The sequence below is a fragment of the Alosa alosa genome, chromosome 24 (assembly GCF_017589495.1).
Source record: "Alosa alosa isolate M-15738 ecotype Scorff River chromosome 24, AALO_Geno_1.1, whole genome shotgun sequence".
In the NCBI taxonomy this organism is placed as follows: domain Eukaryota; kingdom Metazoa; phylum Chordata; class Actinopteri; order Clupeiformes; family Clupeidae; genus Alosa; species Alosa alosa.
Genome location: NC_063212.1, coordinates 11,267,829 through 11,287,828, shown reverse-complemented (window position 1 = coordinate 11,287,828; position 20,000 = coordinate 11,267,829). Strand labels below are relative to the sequence as shown.

The following is a 20,000-nucleotide window of genomic DNA, read 5'->3' as shown; positions in this document are numbered from 1 at the left end:
TGGCGTGTGTGTGTGTGAAACTGCTCTGGCCCAGTCCAAGTGTCTCTTATGCGGTGTGTTTACCATCAGCAGATCACCAGGGGAGTCCTGTGTTCAATTTGAGAGGGCACGGAGACAGCTTGCACACAGACCCTGTCCCTCAAATACCTGCTGGATATTCATTCACACTCCTACGCAGTACCCACACTTAGTTTTTTCTCTTTCACTCACACATATGCTTACACAAACACACACTCACACACTAACAGACACACACACACACAAAAGTATGCACACACACACACACACACACACACACACACACACACACACCGGACACACACACACACACACACACACACAAAAAGTACGCACACATACAGTACACACACACCTAACACATTTTTTACTTCTTTCACTCACTCACTCTCTCACACACACACAGCCTCCTGTGGCCTCCCTGCTGTCCTGGGCTGAGGGGGTGGTGTAGTGATGCTGACTGTCTCCTCCATCTGGGTGTTATTTCTGCTGAACGTCGGAGCTGTCTGGAAGCGTGTCAACTCCAGGCCCTATACCCCCATCATACCTCCATCCCCCATCCCCCATGCCCCCACCACCACTACTATCCCCAGCCCAAGCCAAAGAGCCAGTTCTGGGTGGCCGTGAGTGAGTGGGGCCCCTCTCTGGGGCACGAGAGGGACTCTCTCCAAGACTCATCACTCCTGGCGTCCCAGAGACAGACAGAATTTTTAATGTCTCTCTCTCTCTCTCTCTCTCTCTCTCTCTCTCTCTCTCTCTCTCTCTCTCTCTCTCTCTCTCTCTCTCTCTCTATCTCTCCTTCCCCCCTGTCTCTTTGACAGGTGTTGGAGGAGAGGAGATAGTTGTTGTGGGGGTGGGTTGGTGGAGGTGTTGCTGTAGTTGGTGGTGGTGGTGGTGGTGGGCCGCATGGCAAGAAGACAAGCCAGAGACAAATCAGATGCTGAATGCGAAATGGAATCAATAATTTACCCGCGGTCCCCCTAATGTAGAAATCCACCATCATAATATCAATGCTAATAACTAGCCAGCCCAAGGCGTCTGCTAATTAAATTGCTCTTTTGAGTGTTACGCGTGGCAGGTCTTGACGGGTCTGATGCTAATTTCTTATTATAGTTCACATGGAGGGTGTTTGCATGCTTGCTTCAGTGCCTTCCGTGTGCTGATGCAGGGAGGTTTTATTGCTACGTGGAGCTAAAAGAATGACCCTTTTCCTCACCTTCCATCCAAGCTTTGGCTTTGGCTCTTATTTATTCTGTTTTGTTTATATGAGTTTTCAAGCTTGAGGTATAGGTTGTGTGTGTGTGTGTGTGTGTGTGTGTGTGTGTGTGTGTGTGTGTGTGTGTGTGTGTGTGTGTGTACAGGTATGTCTGTGTGTTTGTGTATGTCTGTAAGTTGAGTGAGTATATGTGGTGTATGTGTATGCCTGTGTTTGTGTGTGTGTATGTATGTGCCTGTATGGACATACAGTATGTCTGAGATTGAGTGTGTATATGTGTGTGTGTGTGTGTGTGTGTGTGTGTGTGTGTGTGTGTGTCTACAGTATGTCTGAGTCTGTGTGTGTATATATGTAGGATGTGTGTGTGTGTATAAATGTAGGGTGTGTGTGTGTGTATATATGTAGGGTGTGTGTGTGCAGGGAGATGGTGCGGATGTGAGGGGGGGGGGCTCTCATCATTAGACTGGCCACAGTGTGCTGGCCTGTGCTGACCCCTCAGCGCTCTGGACCACAGCACTCTCTCTCTGCTCCATCTTGTTTTGGTGTCATTACATCCTGTTCCAGTGACTCCAGAGATGGAAGAAGATTAGACAGACAGAAGTGGCGTGGTCTCACACACACACACACACACACACAGACACACACTCACAGACACTCACAGACACTCACAAAACACACTCACAAAAGTATGCACACACACACAAAAGCATACACACACACACACACACACACACACAAACATCCCCCCACCCGACAACGGCAGCGACGCAAACCCCAAACAGTTTTAATTATATCTCCTCCCAAGCAGAGCGCCTCAGTAACCAAGGAGCTGACATTGATGCATGTGCTGATAAATCCGCAAACACTGGAAACGAGATTAACAAAGATTCTGAGGAAAGGGTGACAGCTAATTTTGCGCAGTGGTCCACGTCTCATTCGCCTTGATGCTTTGATAGAGCGGGGCTGCCGGCACTTGGTGGACGGGTTTTGGTGGTGGGGGGCAGGTGTGGGGGTGGGGAGGGAGACGGTTGTGATGCCTAATATGGGGGAGTTCAGCCATGTGCACTTTTTCAATGCCACCCACCCCACCCCACCCACCCCACCTCACCCCACCTTCCCAACACCCCCACCCCACCCCACCTTCCCGCAACACCCCCACAGTCTCCATGGTGAAGTCATTTTGCTAGGTGGTCAATTTCTTTCTTTTCCGCCGTGTTTCTGATGTCGGGCTCAAGGCAGGTCATTTTTAAATTCCTGGGATGGCCCCTTTTGTTCCTGGACGAATATGCGCTAATCTTCGCCGAAGGTCTGCCCACGCAGAGTGGGCGATATCTCAATCTCTCTGTACAATTGTTGTTCCATTGATCAAGATTGTGTTGTTGCCCCCTATAATGGGCCCTTGTTGTGGAGTTTGTGTATCGAGCATGGCTGAAGTGTGTGTGTGTGTGTGTGTGTGTGTGTGTGTCGTGTGTGTGTGTGTGTGTGTGTGGTGTGAGGTCTCTGGTGTGTGGAGGCGAGTGGCTGTATGTGCCCCTGGAGAGATGGAGAACGATGGCTATATCTGCCACATCAGTCCACTCCAAAGCAGAGACAGACAGCGCAGATAACAATCAGATCTGTCACAGTCCCGGCTCACCAAGCTGGAGACTGCCATCAACCAGCTCTCTCTCTCTCTCACACACACACACACACACACACACACACACACACACACACACACACACACATCTCTCTCTCTCTCTCTCTCTCTCTCTCTCTCTCTCTCTCTCTCTGTCCATCACACTTTCTCATTTTCTGTCACAATTTCGCATTTACATACGCAAGAAGACGTGTTGTAGCCCCACACCCCACCCCACCCTGTTTCATTTTTAATTAATTTTCTTTTTTTGTCTTCCTCTCTCTCTCTCTCTCTCTCTCCACCCCTTTCTGCATCCCCTCTCCTCTCGCCCTCCTTCTAATGTTCTTCTTCCTCCCGTCTTCATTTGCAGGCAGCTGACAGCTCCTTTTCACTCGTCTTTGTCATCCCCCCCTCCTTATCCTTTTCTTCTTCTCCTTCTTCTTCTTCTTCTTTCTCTTTCTCTCTCCCTCCCTCCCCTCCTCCTCCTCCTCCTTCTCCCCCTCTTCTCTTTCCTGGACTCCTTCTCTTCCATCTGCTATGGCTTTTGTGTGCGCAAGCACGGCTCTCATCCCAACTTGATAATGAGGAATGCACGGTGACCCTGACCCCCGCCCTCCCCGGTTCACCTTTGACCCCGCGCTGCGACCCCCACCCCCAGTTTTGACAGTTTGATTAATCACCCAGTGTTATGATTTATGAGTAAGCAGAATGTAAAAATAATGGACAACAGGTGGTCTTCAATATTTTTTTCTGTCTCGCAGTGTGAGGTGCGTGCGTGTGTTTGTGTGTTTGTGTGTTTGTGTGTGTGTGTGTGTGTGTGTGTCGGTTGTGTGTGTGTGTCTGGTCGCATTAGTGGGTGGTGTGTGTGTGTGTTATTATTGTGTGTGTGTGTGTGTGTGTGTGTGTGTGTGTGTGTGCGTGCGTGTGTGTGTGTGTGTGTGTGTGTGCGGGGGTTGACAGTGGGGGGTTTTCTTTTCCTGTTTTTCTTTTTTCCCCCTTTCCATCTCTGCTGCTTCAAATGGTTAGTTACCGTGAACTTTGTGTCTTTTCACTGTCTTCTCTGTGTGTGTGTGTGTGTGTGTGTGTTATAGAGACCAGTGCTCATGTATGCTCCTGTAAGGATGAATTGGATTCCATCTGAGTTGCATAGTTCCATGTGTGATCGCCGAGGCATGCATGAGGCCATGTACAAGCATTCAACCTGAAACACACACACACACACACACACACACACACACACACACACACACACACACTCACTCACTCACACACTCACACGTAAACACACACACACACACACACACGTAAACACACACTCTCGCAAATCTGCTCATTTAGGGCGGATCAGCTGAATCACCTTGGGGAGCACCTTCAGAGGCCACCACAGCCAGGCCAGAGGTTAAGGGATCCTTCTCTGACCTCTGACCCTGAAGGTGACCCCTGGGTGATACCGCTCACTGAGATTAATACCCCTCGCACCGAGCATCACAGACTCATTATTCACACGCTAGAGATAGAGAGAGAGGGAGGAAGAGAGTGGGAAAGAGAGGGAGGGAGGGAGGGAGAGAGAGAGTGAGGAAGAGAGAGAGAGAGGGAAAGAGAGTGGAAAGAGAGAGAGGGAGAGGGAGAGGGGGAGGGAGGACAGTGAGAAGAGGGAAGGGAGAGAAGGAGAGAGAGGGAGGGAGAGAGAGGACAGAGAGTGGGAAAGAAAGAGTGAGAGGGAGGGAGAGAGGAGGAAGGAGGGTAGAGTGGGGGAAAGAGAGATAGAGAGAGAGTCTACTCTTTCTCTCTCTGTGGTTTGGTCTATACAGGAAAGTAAAACTTTCAGAATGACTTCATCACTACCTATTGTCAGCTGTCACAGTCTGATTGGCATGGACGCTAGGGTACTGTTCATCCCTGGAGATCGGAACAGGAGAATCAACATGGCCGCCTGGCATCTAGGGAGAGACTGTAGAACACTGAAGCTATTTATCTCACATAGGTAGGATACCACAGATGTAAAGTATGTATGAGTCTGTTGTCATGACATGACTGTCAAGGAGGTGTCTTCTGCCTCTGATTGTTGTTCACTTGGGAGACTGCATCCCAGATAACCAGCCATCTGCTATCGTGTCGCAACTGTAAAATTCTGTTATTATTAGACAATGTTCGTGTAGTGTAGTCTATGCTATTGTGCATGGTACAAGGGAGAGACTGAACTCCAATAGTCTCCTCCTTGGCCAACTGTGTGTGTGTGCATATGTGCGCGTGTGTGGGTGTGTGTGTGTGGATTGCTTACGGAAGCCCTGTTACTGACCCTGGTATGTTGATTCTGTACATATGGCTGATTTCACTCAGACCTGGAGAATGGAATCCCTCTGCACAAACACTCTCTCTCTATATATATATATATATATATATATATAGATATATTACTGCCCTTGCAATGTGTGCATGCATATACAATTGCAATAAGTGCTTGTATGCTATATTTGTGAACTTATTGCATGCCAAATATTTCTGCTGCCTTGACATTATGTATTTATTATTAATAATAATAATAATAATAATAATACATTTTATTTAAAGCGCCTTTCAAGTCACCCAAGGACACTGTACAATAAGACAAGAGGACATAGACATAAAATTGGCACTAAAAAACATCAAACAGAGAGACAATATACAAAGAGAACTTAGACATAAAAGCAACATATACAGGGACAATTTTCGATAGACAGTACACTTAGTAAAACACACTATACATTCAGCAGGAGACAGACATTGCCAACAAAAGTAGAATACAATAAAATAAAATAAAACGGTAATAGAGGAGCAAGTGGGATGGAGGCATGGTTATGAGTAGGAAGGAAAACCAAGAGTGAAAAGGTATTTCTTAGTGCTGCAATGTATGTTCTATATAAGGTGTATACATGTGTCTGTGCTGTGTGTTAAACATACATACACCCTTTCAACAATAACAAAAACAATGCTTGAACATTCTATTTGGTTCCCAATCTACTTCCTCTGCATTAAGATAACATATGGAATGTTAAAACGGAAGCCTTGTGGGGCCAACTATGATGCTGATAATGGAACTCTCTTGAAAGGGTCTATAAACTGCACACATACATTTATTTGGCATAGTAGTGTATGAAAGAGTGTTATATGAACAGCGTCATGTGATGTGTTTGGTAGTGATTGTGTGTGTACATTGTTTGTGCTTCTCTGTGTGTTTCTGTGTTTGTTTGGTGTACAGTATTATTCTGTCGTATTGTGTTTGATAGTGTGTGTGTGTGTGTGTATGTGTGTGTGTGTGTGTGTGTTGTTTAAAGGTCATTATGGCAGTGGAGGGGTGCTAAGCTGTGGTCCCTCTCTGTTTACAGTGGGCTCTTGTGAGCGATTGACACGATGGCCCCCCTGTAAAAGTTGACAAATGATTTCTGTAACATTTACTTACACAATCGATCGCGCTGACAAATTCCACCTGCACAATGATTAATGTTTTTACCTCCCCCTCTCAACATCTCTCTCTCTCGCTCTGTTTCTCTCTCTCTCCCCCTCTCAACATCTCTCTCCCTCTCCCTCACTCTGTTTCTCTTTCTCTCAACTTCTCTCTCTCACTCTGTTTCTCTCTCTCTCCCTCCCTCCCTGTCTCTCTCTCTCTCCCTTACTCTGTCTCTCTCTCCCCCTCTCTGTCTCTCCCTCTCTCTCTGATCACATTTTCGCCCCATTCCTTCCTCAGACGCCTCCCTCTCAACATTCTCATATTCCTCCCTCTCCCTCGCTCTGTTTCTCTCCCTCTCTCTCTTCTCTCGTTATTCTTCCTGTGTACAGCTCAGAGATGGAGCTGAAGGTTTAAACAGATGTGTGTGTGTGTGTGTGTGTGTGTGTGTGTGTGTGTGTGTGTGTGTGTGTGTGTGTGTGTGTGTGTGTGTGTGCATGCGTGCATGCGTGTGTGTGTGCTTGTATGTGTGCGTTTGCGTTTGATATGTAAATAAACATGTCTGTGTATTCTGGCTTTTGTGTGTGATGGTCACAGTATATTTCCAGACAGACCTCTCTCATAATGTTCAGTGCAGATTCCGAACACCGTCTTGTCTCCTGGTCCAAAGCTATCTCATAGCTATGTAAAGCCGTGCCGTGCACTGAGAGCAATGGACTGCTGTGTGCTATCGTCTATGTGTGTAAACCTCCATTTAAATAGACACGTCCGCACTGTTCTCAGTTGTATGACAGTGTGGGTTAAATGTCACAGAGTTGTCCACTAGCCTATCTACTCTCATCTACCCGCCTGTAAGAAGGCCCCTCCATTGTTTGACAGAAGTGCCACGGTCAGAGGCTTGTTGGAGGAGAGCTTGAATCGAAGGGTTTCTGTGTCAAACACTACAAGACAAGAGAACAGAGCAGGCAGCATCTTCCTGGACAGACAGAAGGGAAGAAAGATCAGACCTCCTGTTGTATGGTTGAGGAGAGCTCTCATATGGGGCTGTGTGTGTACATATGAATGTGTGTAAGTGTGTGTGTTTGTTCGTTCGGTTGTGCATGTATTTGTGTGCTTTCTTATTGTGTCTGTGTGTTTGATAGTGTTTGTGTGTGTGAGAGTGTGTATTTGTATCCATGTTCATGTGTTCTGTGTGTGTGTGTCTGTATGTGTGTGTTTTCATGTCCATGTTCATGTGTTTCTGTGTTTGTGTGTGTGTGTGTGAGAGGGAGCCTGTGTGAATGGCAGGGTATTACGGCGAGGGCAGATGAAGGCTGAGGTGATAGAGACATTAGAGCGGGAGCGACATGAAACAGGCAAGAGAGCGAATGACAGAGGAGAGAGAGGAGGAGGAGGAGAGAGAGAGAGGGGAGGAGGAGAGGAGGAGGAGAGAGGAGGAGGAGGAGGAGGGAGAGAGAGAGAGGAGGAGGAGGAGGAGAGAGAGAGAGGAGGAGAGAGAGAGAGAGGAGGAGGAGGAGGAGAGAGGAGGAGGAGGAGAGAGAGGAGGAGGAGAGGAGGAGGAGAGAGAGAGAGAGAGAGGAGGAGGAGGAGAGAGAGAGAGGAGGAGAGAGGAGGAGGAGAGAGAGGAGGAGGAGAGAGGGAGGGAGGAGAGAGGAGGAGGAGAGAGGAGGAGAGAGAGGAGGAGGAGGAGGAGGAGAGGAGGATGAGAGAGAGAGAGGAGGAGGGATGAGGAGAGAGGAGGAGAGAGAGGAGGAGGAGGAGAGAGAGAGAGGAGGAGGAGAGAGAGGGAGGAGGAGGAGGAGAGAGAGGAGGAGGAGAGAGGAGGAGGAGGAGAGGAGGAGGAGAGAGAGAGAGGAGGAGGAGGAGGAGGAGGAGAGAGAGGAGGAGGAGGAGAGAGGAGGAGGAGGAGGAGAGAGAGAGGAGGAGGAGGAGGAGAGAGGAGGAGGAGAGAGAGGAGGAGGAGAGAGGAGGAGGAGGAGAGAGAGGAGGAGGAGAGGAGGAGAGGAGGAGGAGGAGGAGAGCGGAGTGCTCAGTGCACTGGGGAGGAAGAGTGCAAGCTCCCAGCCTGCCTCCCTGCTCTTCCGGCTGCAGCTCTTTGAACTCCCGTATGATATGTCTACCGTTAAATTCGGCTCCACTGGCGATCAGATAGGTTTATCAAGGTTAGCTTCTTACTCAGTACTTTCTCTTCCTTATTTTTTCCTCATTTTGGAAAAGTTGATTTGGAAAAAAAATGGTAGAAACAGAACCATTATTAGCTGTTAAAGTCATTTATTCATCTTTCTGTATTTTGTTTGTTTCAGCGGTTTTGCTTCACTTCAAAAGCAGTACTTTAAAAACTATACCGATATGCTATGCTAGTGTAGGTCACTGTAGCAGAATAGGCTGGGATATTGATGCAGTAATCGGTGGTTGCCCTAAAAGTGTGGCTATTGCATCTAGGCTGTGCAACTATTCACTACACATCATTAGTTAAAGCTCCCTCAGCTCCTGTATAGCTAGACATATTTGTGATGTAGAGTGGAGGGTGTGTGTGTGTGTGTGTGTGTGTGTGTGTTTGTGTGTGTATGCGTATGTGTGTATTTAGTATGTGTGTTTGTCAGTGTGTATGTGCGTTTGTAAATGTGTTTGTGTTTGTCTATATTTGTGCTTTAGAATGAAAGTGAGGGATAGAGAGAAAGGAAAGGAGGACAAGAGAGGAGGAGGAGGAGGAGGAGGGTGCTAGCCGTGTCTTAATCTGACAGTAAGAGCGAGCTGTGTGGGATCTTGCTGGAGGGATAATAGATTCTCTCGCCGTGGAGAAAAAAGCCCACGTGGAGCCGCTGACAGACAAGGTCACCCAGAGCAGCACTGGGCCTGAGAGAGAGGGGGAGAGAGAGAGAGAGAGGGAGAGAAATAACCCCTAGTGTCTGACAGCCTCAGAGGGGCCGAGAGAGAGGGAGAGGGAGAGAGAGAGAGGAGAGAGAGAACCCCTAGTGTCTGACAGCCTCAGAGGGGCCGAGAGAGAGAGAGAGAGAGAGGGCCCCTCAGCACAGCCTTCTCTGGAGGAGGGGCCAGCTCATGTCCATCGTTACTGTACTTACAGTCACTGTGTGGACAGACATCTCTCACTCTCTCTCACACACACAGTCTCTCTCACGTTCTCTCACTGTCATCTCTCCATTCCTCTACCCATTTATTCCTCTTTTACACACACACACACACACACACGCATTCCCCCACCGCTAATGCTAGACACAGTTATGTCCTTGTTTGTGTTTGCACAGTGGTGCACGGCGTGTTATAAATTAAACGTGTCAACAGCTTCAGTTACACCCTTGGCAGTGATGCAAGGACACGATCCTGCTCACCGCATGTTTCAGTGAAAGCGCTGCTAACTGTATGGAAGCCTCTTGAATAGAAGCATGGCGGACCTCACTCCCGCCCCGTCTTTAACCTCACTTCATGTCTCTCTCCTCCGTTCCGTCTTCTGATTGGCTCGTCCAGGTGTTTCTCAGGCGATCGCCCCGGCTCCCTTATAGACGGCGGCCAATCAGAGGCGACGGAGACGCGGAGGCAGGAAGTCAGAGCGCAGGGGCTGGCGATCAGAGAGCCCGGTGTGTGTGTGTGTGTGTGTGTGTGTGTGTGTCTTTCTCGCCCGTATAGCTCCCCGATCACACGTCAGCCGCGGTAGCTTTTTCACAAACAAAAGAAAGACGAAACGCACGCCGGCCATGATCGTACACACACACACACACACACACACACACACACACACACAAACTCTGACAAACGGTGTCACGCAACACACTGTAAACACACGTTTGGGTAAACGGGGAAGGAACTGGAAGACACACTCATCTGTCAGTCTTCCTTTGTCCTGCTCGTTCGCCATTTCTTTCTTTTCTTTCCACACACACACACACACACACACACACACACACATACACAGTCTCCCTCCTCCTCCCCTTTCTGTATGTTCAAGTCTTGCCTGTTTTCTCTCTCTCTCCGTCTCTGTGTCTGTGTCTGTCACTCACGCACCCCTCCCTCTACTTTGCTCACATACTTCTGACCGCTATCAGCCATGCTTTTGTACCTGTCAAGAGCAGGCGCTTGTCTGCATGGGGCACGATGCAGACGAGAAAGCGAGAGTGTGTGTGTGTGTGTGTGTTCCGCGTGTGTGTGTGTGTGTGTGTGTCTGTCTGTCTGTGTGTGTGTGCGTGTATCTGTGTGTGTCTATATGTGAAAGAGTGAGAGAGAGACTGATAGAGAGAGAGAAAAGAGGGAGCTTTCACATCAAAGCCCGACACAAAGCTCCACAAACAGATAAAACAGTCCATCAGCACCTGCCACACTCACACTCCAACCACCCCCCCCCCCTCTTAATAAACTCATCTCGTTTCATTCCACCCATCCAGCAGTCCGTCCTGTCCTCCACTTAAAAAAAAGAAGGAAAAAAAAGTGTGTGAAGGGATTTATTATTTAACCACTGTGACTGGGGTGATTGGGAGGACACAGGCTCATTATGATCACCTCTCCTCCAATCTCCTCTCCTCCATCCACACCTAATAGCTCCGGCTCACGTTACCTGTCACGACGCGTCTGCACCCGGCGCCTTTCAACACATTGTGTGTGTAGCTTAGCCATAGCATTTAGCTATTCCGCATTTATTTTCATAGGTATGATGTGGTGGTTTTCCTGGTGTAATGTGTGTGTGTAATCGCGGAACAACAGAGAGGGATAATGAGGGCGTGAGAGACAGGGAGAGAAAAGAGGCTAAAAAGAAAGAAAGAGAAAGAGAGAGAGGGAGAGATGGAAAGACGGATGAGGAGTGCATGAGAGGATGAGAAGGTGAGGATGACAGGGCCAGGCGGTGTGGCGGCTTTTTGGCATTGTTGTTTGCCAGGGCTGGTGCATACGGCATCAGGCCAGCAGACAAAGGGGCTTAAGAGCTCCGGGGGCAGCCCAGGGGCTGCCCGGGTGGCCCAGGCGTCGCGGAGCCCGCCGAGGGGCCAGCCTGACCCTGCTGACCGCTTGGCCCCGGGGCCAGGCCCCGCTAGCACGGTCCCAGAGAGGCTGGGGCTCCCAGGGCCAGCCGGGGGCATGGGAAGGGCCATCCAGAGGGAGACGCCACCCCAGACACAGAGCCTCACACCAATACCACGCACACACACACGCACACACACACACACACACACACACACACACACACACACAACACACACACACACACACACACACAGCCAATGCTACCGACAACTGCTTATCAATGCAATACTGCTCTCCAAACAAACCCCTAGGCAAAGAAAAACTAATATGACAAAATATTACAATTATCATATAACTTATAATATTCTTAACATATTCATATTTGTATGTTTATTTATTTTGTTAGGTAAGTTAACACACAAACACACACACACACTGCAATGATATGCTGTGTGTACAAAGCATGCGCTTGCCTGTGTACATATAGCTAGGGGTTTGTGTTTACTATTTGCAATATAGTGTAATCATAATGTGGTGGGCCCAAGCTGGGTGCTGTTGTACGACAGTTGCATCACCTTTGCTGTCAGGTTGTTTTATTCAGATTTCATGGCCAGGCTTCAGAGAAAGGCGCTGCTTAACCTAGACCCGGTGGTTAACCGCCATTCCTGTGGACGGAGAGGTAGAAACGAGGGAACGAGAAACAGAGAAAGAAAGAGAGAAAGGAAGCGTGAAGCAGCGTAAGGGTTGGGGGAGGTTATGTAGGCCAGACCCTCTGATGTTTTGGAGAAGAAATGAGGCGGTCCCCCTTCCCAAGCCTGAAGTGATGAGTCGCTGTCCCTGTGACTCACACAAGCACACACACACACACACACACACACATGTATTCCTGACCTGGAACAGGAGGAACGACAGTGTGAAAGAGACAGAGAGAGAGAGATGAGTCTGTTTGTCCCCCATCTCTTCCTTCTTCTCTGTTCCTCTTGTCCTCTCTGTGTTTTTCTCTGATTCTCTCCGTCTGTTCTTCCCCACATCTCTGTCATCCTCCTGCTGTCAGTTTGCTGGGCTGCCACCAGTGGGCAGTGGCAGGAAGCCGTGTTTGTGTGTGTGTGTGTGTGTGTGTGTGTTCCTGTCTCCCCTCCTCCTCCTCCTCCTCTTCCTCCTCTTCATCCTACTCCTCCTCCCACTAGCCCGTGCCAACACCGCGCAGGCCTACCAGCCCGCCTCCGCCTCACCACTGACCACTGCCCATTGCCATGCCCAACAGCTGCACACGTACTTAGACCAGTGCACCACATCCACTAGCTCAACTTGGCCTCCATACCGATGACACAGAGCACCACATGGACATGTGCTAGCATTCCTGGACAGACTGTCTTGGACGCTGTAACAATTCAAGTTTCTCTTTATTATCTTCTCTTTAATTATCTTATCCTATCTAACTAATTATTACAATTATTATCTGTAGCTGAGATTTTTTTCAAAATATTCTTCTATACAGTTTTGTGCTGTATTTTTTGACACATCTTAGATTGTTATTGTTTATGTATGATAACTGAAGTCAGAGAAGTTAATAATGCTTTTGTTACAGTTGTTGTGTAGTTCATTATGAACCTATATTGAGTGAAATATGTGTTTTTAATTAGCTTCATAGAAATTGCTCATCGTATCAGCAGCTGTGTACTCTAATATTATATGGTAAATAGCAATCTAAATGTAATTTATTGGTATGTCTCGTTAGAAAGAAGACAAAAAAATTGAATACCAGTACTGTTTATTTTTAAAGATATTTTCACAAATTACCTGAAGCAAAGGTCAGCTGTCAACATCTTTTTTTTTCATATCACTGAGTTGATACCTGTCAAACAGGAAGATCAGGAAAAAATCTTATTTACATGCACATTTGTTTATGCACAGCGCAGGCTGTCGTTGTGATGCCATTAAGTGTGTTGGAGGTTCTGTATAATTTCCTTTCCTTAAAAAAAGCAAATGAAAAGTAAATGGAAAGAAAAAAAAAAGAGAAAAAAAGAAAAGAGGAGAGAGAGAGGACAGGCAAGGCAGCTCCTCTCATGGCTGACTGACTGGCTGACTGGCTAGCTGTGAGAAGGTGCAAGCAGGAAAGACGAGTGAGAAAAAGGAATCATTTTCTAATCGCAGGACGTGTGAAAGTAGCATTTTGCTGTTGTCCCCTGCACCCCACTCTGCCATAATAGCTCACTCCTAAGAGAGAGGGAAGGAGAGAGGGGGGGGGGGAAGGAGATAGAGAAGAGGAGGGAGAGGGGGGGGAGAGAGATGTGACGGTGTGGCGCTGATGGCGGCTTTGGCACTTATTAAAATCAGCAGCGCGGCCGCCGGCCACACAAGGCAGGATGTCGCTCCCCGCCACAGTTTGGGAGGAATTTTTAAAGGCACTATGTCACACATGCACACTTACACTCTCCGGTGTTGATGGGCCCATAGCTTTAGTGCCTGCAAAGTGTGAAATGGATCAAAGTAGCAGGAATTCATTGGCGGTTAATACCACATAGCCTCTTTCCATGTTTTGAAAGTGTTATAATTAGATATTTATCTTTTTAGCATGTCGCAGCTAAGCTCTAATCTACATCTTGTGCTGTGTTTTTAACCTAAATGAGTTGGTAATATGCTATTTTGGAGCATTTTACAAACCCCTTTCACCACGGAATCCATGCGAATCACAGCTATGAAAAACTCACACTGACACGCATCTGTCAGATGTGTCCAGTATGCATGTGTGCAAGAACACGTAGTGATGTGGTCATTGATTGTGTATGGTCAAGGCCGATTGATCTATGGCCTTTAGGGAGAGCAGCAGCTCCAGCGAGGTTGTTTGTGCTCTACAGCAGTAGTGTCCTTACGTCCCTGTCAACAACGGGACTCTACGACTCAACTCAGTCCAGCTTAGTCTATCAGCGACTACTGCTCCATTTGTTGACATTTCGATTTATCTAGCAGACACTTTCATCCAAAGCGACTTACAAAATCAAGAATATCATTCAAGACACGTTGTAAAGGAGACCTTTGGTAATACTACAACATTAAAAAAAACACTTTTCGGTACAATCTCTGTATATTTCTTGCCCCCTGTCCACCATTGGGTGTGTGTCCATTAGAGAACCCCTCTGTCTTGGCTGCCATCTCAGCATGTGACTCGGTGTGTGTTGGCGCCCCCACCCCCCCTTGTCCATACTGTGCCATCGCTGCCATTTGGTTTTGGCAGCAATAGACTGCCACATGTGTCTGCTTTGAACTTGAATTCTCACACTCTCTCTCTCTCTCTCTCTCTCTCTCTCTCTCTCTCTCTCTCTCTCTCTCTCTCTCTGCCCACCCCCCACTCTCTCTCACTCTGCTTCCGTTTTGTACGTTAATTTGGTGTCTGTTATTCTTTTGGTAATGAAGTTTGGTTGGGTGTTTTGGGCCAAATGGGCAATAAAGCAGTTTGTTTGGTTTCTAATTAATTTTGTCAAATTCATTCTCTCTCTATCTCTCTCTCAAATTCAAATTCAAAACGCTTTATTGACATGACAATTTGTGAAGAAAGTGTTGCCAAAGCATACAGTATCTAGAACTCCTCTATCTCATCTAGAACTCAGTATCTCTCTCTCTCTCTCTCTCTCTCTCTCTCTCTCTCTCTCTCTCTCTCTCTCCCCCTCAGGAGGGCTATGCGGTGATGGTGCTGAACCCCAATGAGAACTACCTGGAGGTGGAGAAGCAGCCGGCAGCGGCGGCGTCGGCAGCGGTAGCGGCGGCCACACCCCAGCAGGAGGCGTCCCCCGAGGGGCCCGAGGAGCCGGCGGAGAAGCGTGAGCGCAAGGAGGAGCGCGAGGAGAGGGGCCGCAAGAAACGAGACTTCTACGAGAAGTACCGCAACCCACAGAAGGAGACGGAGACCGAGCACATCCCTATACGGGTGAGTCTCTGTGCGTGTGTGGATAGGCGTGTGTGTGTGAGTGTGTGTGTGGATAGGCGTGTGTGCGTGTGTGTGTGTGTGTGAGTGTCTGTGTGTGTTGGGTGGGCGTTTGCGTGTCTAATAGTCTGTATTACCCCTATAGTTTATTAACCATAAACTGCCTTAACATGACTCCATTCTATTCTATTCTGCTTGCACACACACACACACACACACACACACACACACAGAGCGATACAGAGACTAAAATCTTCTCGTCTGTGTGAAGACTCTTTGGAAACTCTTTCAGCTCAGAGCTAGCTGTCTGTTTTTTTTTTAATTCCCTTGATGGAAGCATCGCACTGATGCATCTGTATGTGTGTACGTGTACGCGTGTGTGAGAGTGAGTGAGCGAGTGTGAGAGAGAGAGAGAGAGAGAACGAGAACGAGACAGTCGCAGCACATATGATCTGTCACACACTCCTCTCTGTCAGTTAACGCAGGCGTGCGACACACACGCCGCGCGAGCTGTCAGCGTCCTCTCTGCGTCCCCCCACACCTCAGTCCTGCTATAATTAAGACTATTATAACTAATATTATTACATCCGTCTGGAAGACACCGCACACTTCACACTCCTCCCTCCCTCACTATGCATCCCTCTCTCTCTCTAGCCCTCTCTTCTTCTTTCCTGTCCCTTTGTTTCTTTCTTTCTTGCGCTCACTCTATACATGAGCGGGGCCTAATGACGGTCCCCATATCAACGCAAACGAGTGCTGACACCCTTCATTTTCCGTACCTGCTCTCCTCTCTTTAATGAACAGGGGGTGGAGAGTGGGAGAAAGAGAGGGAGGGAGGGAGAGAGGGAAGCAAAGAGTGAAATCAGGAGAAGAAGGGAGGACACTTTGCGAGTGCTCACAAACACTTTCCTTCAACTTTTCCCCCAACTTCTCCAGGCTGGATGCTTCATTAAGGGCCAGGGCCATCAGTGTGGTGCTGATGAGACACGGGTTTGTTTGCTGTCGCCAAAGCTTTACTCAGGCAAATGAATAGAGGAATTATTGACCAGATTATCAACATATGCAATTACTTGTGTGTGTGTGTGTGTGAGAGAGAAAAGACTATCCATTCATACCCCAAAAGCATCATTTGATTTGATTTGTGTGTTTGTGCATATGTTGGTGTGATTGTGTTTTTGTTGAAGTATATTAATGTACTGATGTGTGTGTGTGTCAGAGAGAGAGCAGTGAGATCATCAGAGAAGTGGAAGAGGCCATATTAATATCTTAATAAATATTTCATCTGGAATAGTTTAGCATCTGTATAATGAGCAGCCTGAACCAGCTTCCACAGCTGTGTGTGTGTGTGTCGCGTGTGCATGTGCGTGCATGCGTGTGTGCGTGTGTGTTCGCGTGTGTGCGCGTGTGTGCATGTGTGTGTGCGCATGTATACGTGACTGCTTGTGTGTGTGTGTGTGTGTGTGTGTGTGCATCCTTCTCTCCATCTCCCTACAACACCCTCCTTTGAACCTTGTGCACTTGTGTGATGCTGGCGGCATGAGATCGTTAAGGCAGCGCCAGTCGTGGTTTTGTGATTCTGCAGGCCAGCCCTGCCGAAGTGTTATTCACACACCGCCATTAGCAGCTCCTCGCCCGCCCGCCCGACCGCCCGACCGCCCGCCCGCCCGCCCGCCCGACCGCCCGCCCGCCCGCCTGCCCGCCTGCCTGCCTGCCTGCCTGCCACGCACTTGCATTATACATGGTGGACAGAGAGCAGAGACACACACTGACACAACCCCAGACAGAGGCCGGTGACCACAGTGTTTGTGTGTGTGTGTGTGTGTGTGTGTGTGTGTGTGTGTGTGTGTGTGTGTGGCCTCATTACGGAGGGGAGCTGGGTGACGGCTGCAGCTCAGGCTGTGGAGTGTGCCGGACTGACAGCTCACTCACGCTCATAAATAAGTCAAGACTATCCGCAAAGTTTCAGCTTCATCAGGGCTGACACACACACACACACAAACACACAGACAGCTGTATGGATGTTTGCTCTGTTTGTTTGTTTGTGTGTGTCTGTGTGTGTGTGTGTTTGTCTGTGTGTGTGTGTGTGTGTGTGTGTGTGTGTGTATGTGATTATTGTTGTGTGTTTGACTTGCATGTGTCATTGTGTTTCTTATAAACTAGATGCTATAGTGTCACTCTGTCTGTGTATGCCGTGTGAAGAGTGTGCAGTGGAAGTTTAATGTATAGATTTGTTGTGAAATCTACACATTCAGCATGTATGTATATGTGACATATATGTCAGCTTCTGTGATGACGGGTGGACAGGAAGATGCTTTGGTGAATGCAGGCGGGTGTTGTTATGATGGCTGCCTAGATAGACACGAAGTGGAGGTGTTACGCCAGCTATGTGTTCTGCTTAGCTCCCCTGACTAGAGTAATAAAACAAACTGTTGACAGTTGATTCTGCCAGGCTTTACGGAGGTGTGTGTGTGTGTGTGTGTGTGTGTGTGTGTGTGGTAGTGTGTGTGTGTGTGGTAGCGACCATAGATAGACAGGCATACAGACACATACACACAGAGGCTTGAACAGATGCTTATGATACCTCCTCACTCCTGGCTGCGTTTTAACAGCTGTTAGTAGTCCATCCCTTGAGTGCATACACACACACACACACACAGAGTCATTCACAAACACTTGCAAACTGTCCAATTTACAGACTGCCACAGATAGAACACGTTGCTCAAACAGCCTTGTACTAGACCTGTCTCTGAGTTTCTCTGAGTCCCATGTCCACGGAAAGCCTGTGTCCCCGTGAACTTTGACCTCTACCCACCATTCCCCCATTTACCTGTTATGTAAGAGCAACCGAATCTCACCAGAACATACCTGGGGTGACCGTCACCACAGTCATACACACACATGCAGGTATGCACAGATATAGCGACAGCTGTGGCTAAACGTCATGCACAAACGCATGCGCTGTATAGAAGCGTGCATCACACACACACACACACACACAGATTTAGTGACAATTGTTGCCCCCCCCACAGACATTCACTAGTTCACACATAACTAACATGTCTCTTAATGTCTTATCTGTTTGTTGCACAGATGTGTGTAAAAGGTTGTTGGCTGTGTGAATTAATCTCAGTGTCTGTATGTGATAGAAGGAGATGTACGTTTGTGCGTGCGTGCCTGCGTGCGTACCTGCCTCCGTCCGTGCGTGCGTGTGAATGTTGTGGTGTGTGTAATGTGTGGGTGTGCATGCGCAAGGGTGTTTTTGAGTTCCTTTTCAGGCGAGGCTCTCATCTCTAAAGTGCTGGGCGGGCCCATGGCATTCTTGTGTGTGGGAGAGAGTTTTTTAATCTTTTATGGGGGCATTGTCCTGCATCTCCCCTCCCCCTCTTGACTCACACTAAAGAGCTGGACCACCTGCACACAGCTCCACTAGAGCCTAACACACACACACATACTCACAGCGTCCACTCTCTGATAGACTGGAGTTGATTAACACGCTTCCTTACTCCTATTAACGGGTCCTTAACTGCCTTTAGGAATGGCCCTCTTTAGCCTCCGCATGGCTTATAGTGTCCAACCCCCACACACACACATGCATTCTCACACACACACACACACACACACACAACACACACCCCTCTTCACCCAGCCTTGCCTAATCTGTGGCCCCTGGCGATGATCACAGGCCCCTGTGCCCACTCAGAGAGGGGTGGAGCCCGGGCGGAGGGGCGTGGGTGTGTGTTTGTGTGTGTTTGCAGTTGTCGGGGGGCTGGAGGTATGTGTGTGAGTGTGTGTGTGTGTGTGTGTGTGTGTGTGAGTGTGTGTGAGTATGTGTCTTGCAAGAGCCCCGGCAGGGTGGTGCCACAAGACCACAGCGTTTTGGGGAGTTCACTTTACTCTGAATTTGTCGCCCTAATCCAGTTACCTATTTTCAGGCAACCAAGCGGAGGAATAGCACGGACAAAACCCCACATTCATGGCCCTTAAGAAGCTTCCAGAAGATTTCATTCAAGGGTGACTGGGTGGGATTAGGCCTCCAGCCTGTGAAAAAAGAGCAAGGGGGGGTGGAGGGCATTCAGTGGGGGGGCGGTGGGTAATGGGGGTGGCGCACAGAGCCGAGGATTTCTTTTCAAAGCGGCACTCATTTTTGTAAATGACTACAATCATTTTCTCTCTTTCTTCGCCCTCCCTCTCTCACACTCTCTCTCTAGTGTCTTTCGCATGTATTATGGTGCCTTTTTAGACTTTCAGAAAGAGAGAGAGAGAGAGAGAGAAAGAAAATGAGGTTCACATGGGACTTGTTGGACCCAGTGTTGCATCTCTCTCTCGTGTATGACACTCCCCATGTTGTCTTGGCTCTTTGTTATCATTAAAGTGCAGTTTGTAAACCTTTGTTATTAATTAGTATAGTTTGTGAATTTTGAATGATTAAAATTGACAAACTATACTAATTCAATTGTGAATGATTATCTGATTTATTTCTTTTTTTAATGGTTTCATCCTGTTTTGGAATAATTGTTCCTTTCCTTCACGTCTGTCCCTTCGTCCCACACTACTGTGGTTGTGTGTGTTCATATCAAGACAGAAAGAGGGGAATTTGAGCGTGTGTGTGTGTTTTCGGACTTCCTGGTGGAGAGTTAATGAGTGAGTGAGTGAGGGAGGAGAGAGGACAGTTAATGGTTAGATCTGAAGTCAACCTCCCGGGTGATCACACTTCAAAAACTGGTTTGGTAGGAGACTGAATAGTGTGTGTGTGTGTGTGTGTGTGTGTGTGTGTGTTAGTGCGTGTGTGTGTTAGTGCGTGTGTGTGTGCCTGTTTTTGTGTGTGTGCATGTTT

The 20,000-nt window shown here is 48.2% G+C and overlaps 1 protein-coding gene across 2 annotated transcripts in view; it reads left to right on the top strand.

Annotated features, from left to right (window-relative positions):
• The window catches only part of fam172a (family with sequence similarity 172 member A), a 180,824-nt gene that overhangs the window by 58,456 nt on the left and 102,368 nt on the right, over positions 1 to 20,000 (top strand). For both annotated transcript variants that reach the window (XM_048236399.1, XM_048236398.1), the window contains exon 7: positions 14,915 to 15,169. In XM_048236399.1, the coding sequence (XP_048092356.1) occupies positions 14,915 to 15,169 (255 nt within the window). The remainder of the gene's footprint in view (positions 1 to 14,914; positions 15,170 to 20,000) is intronic.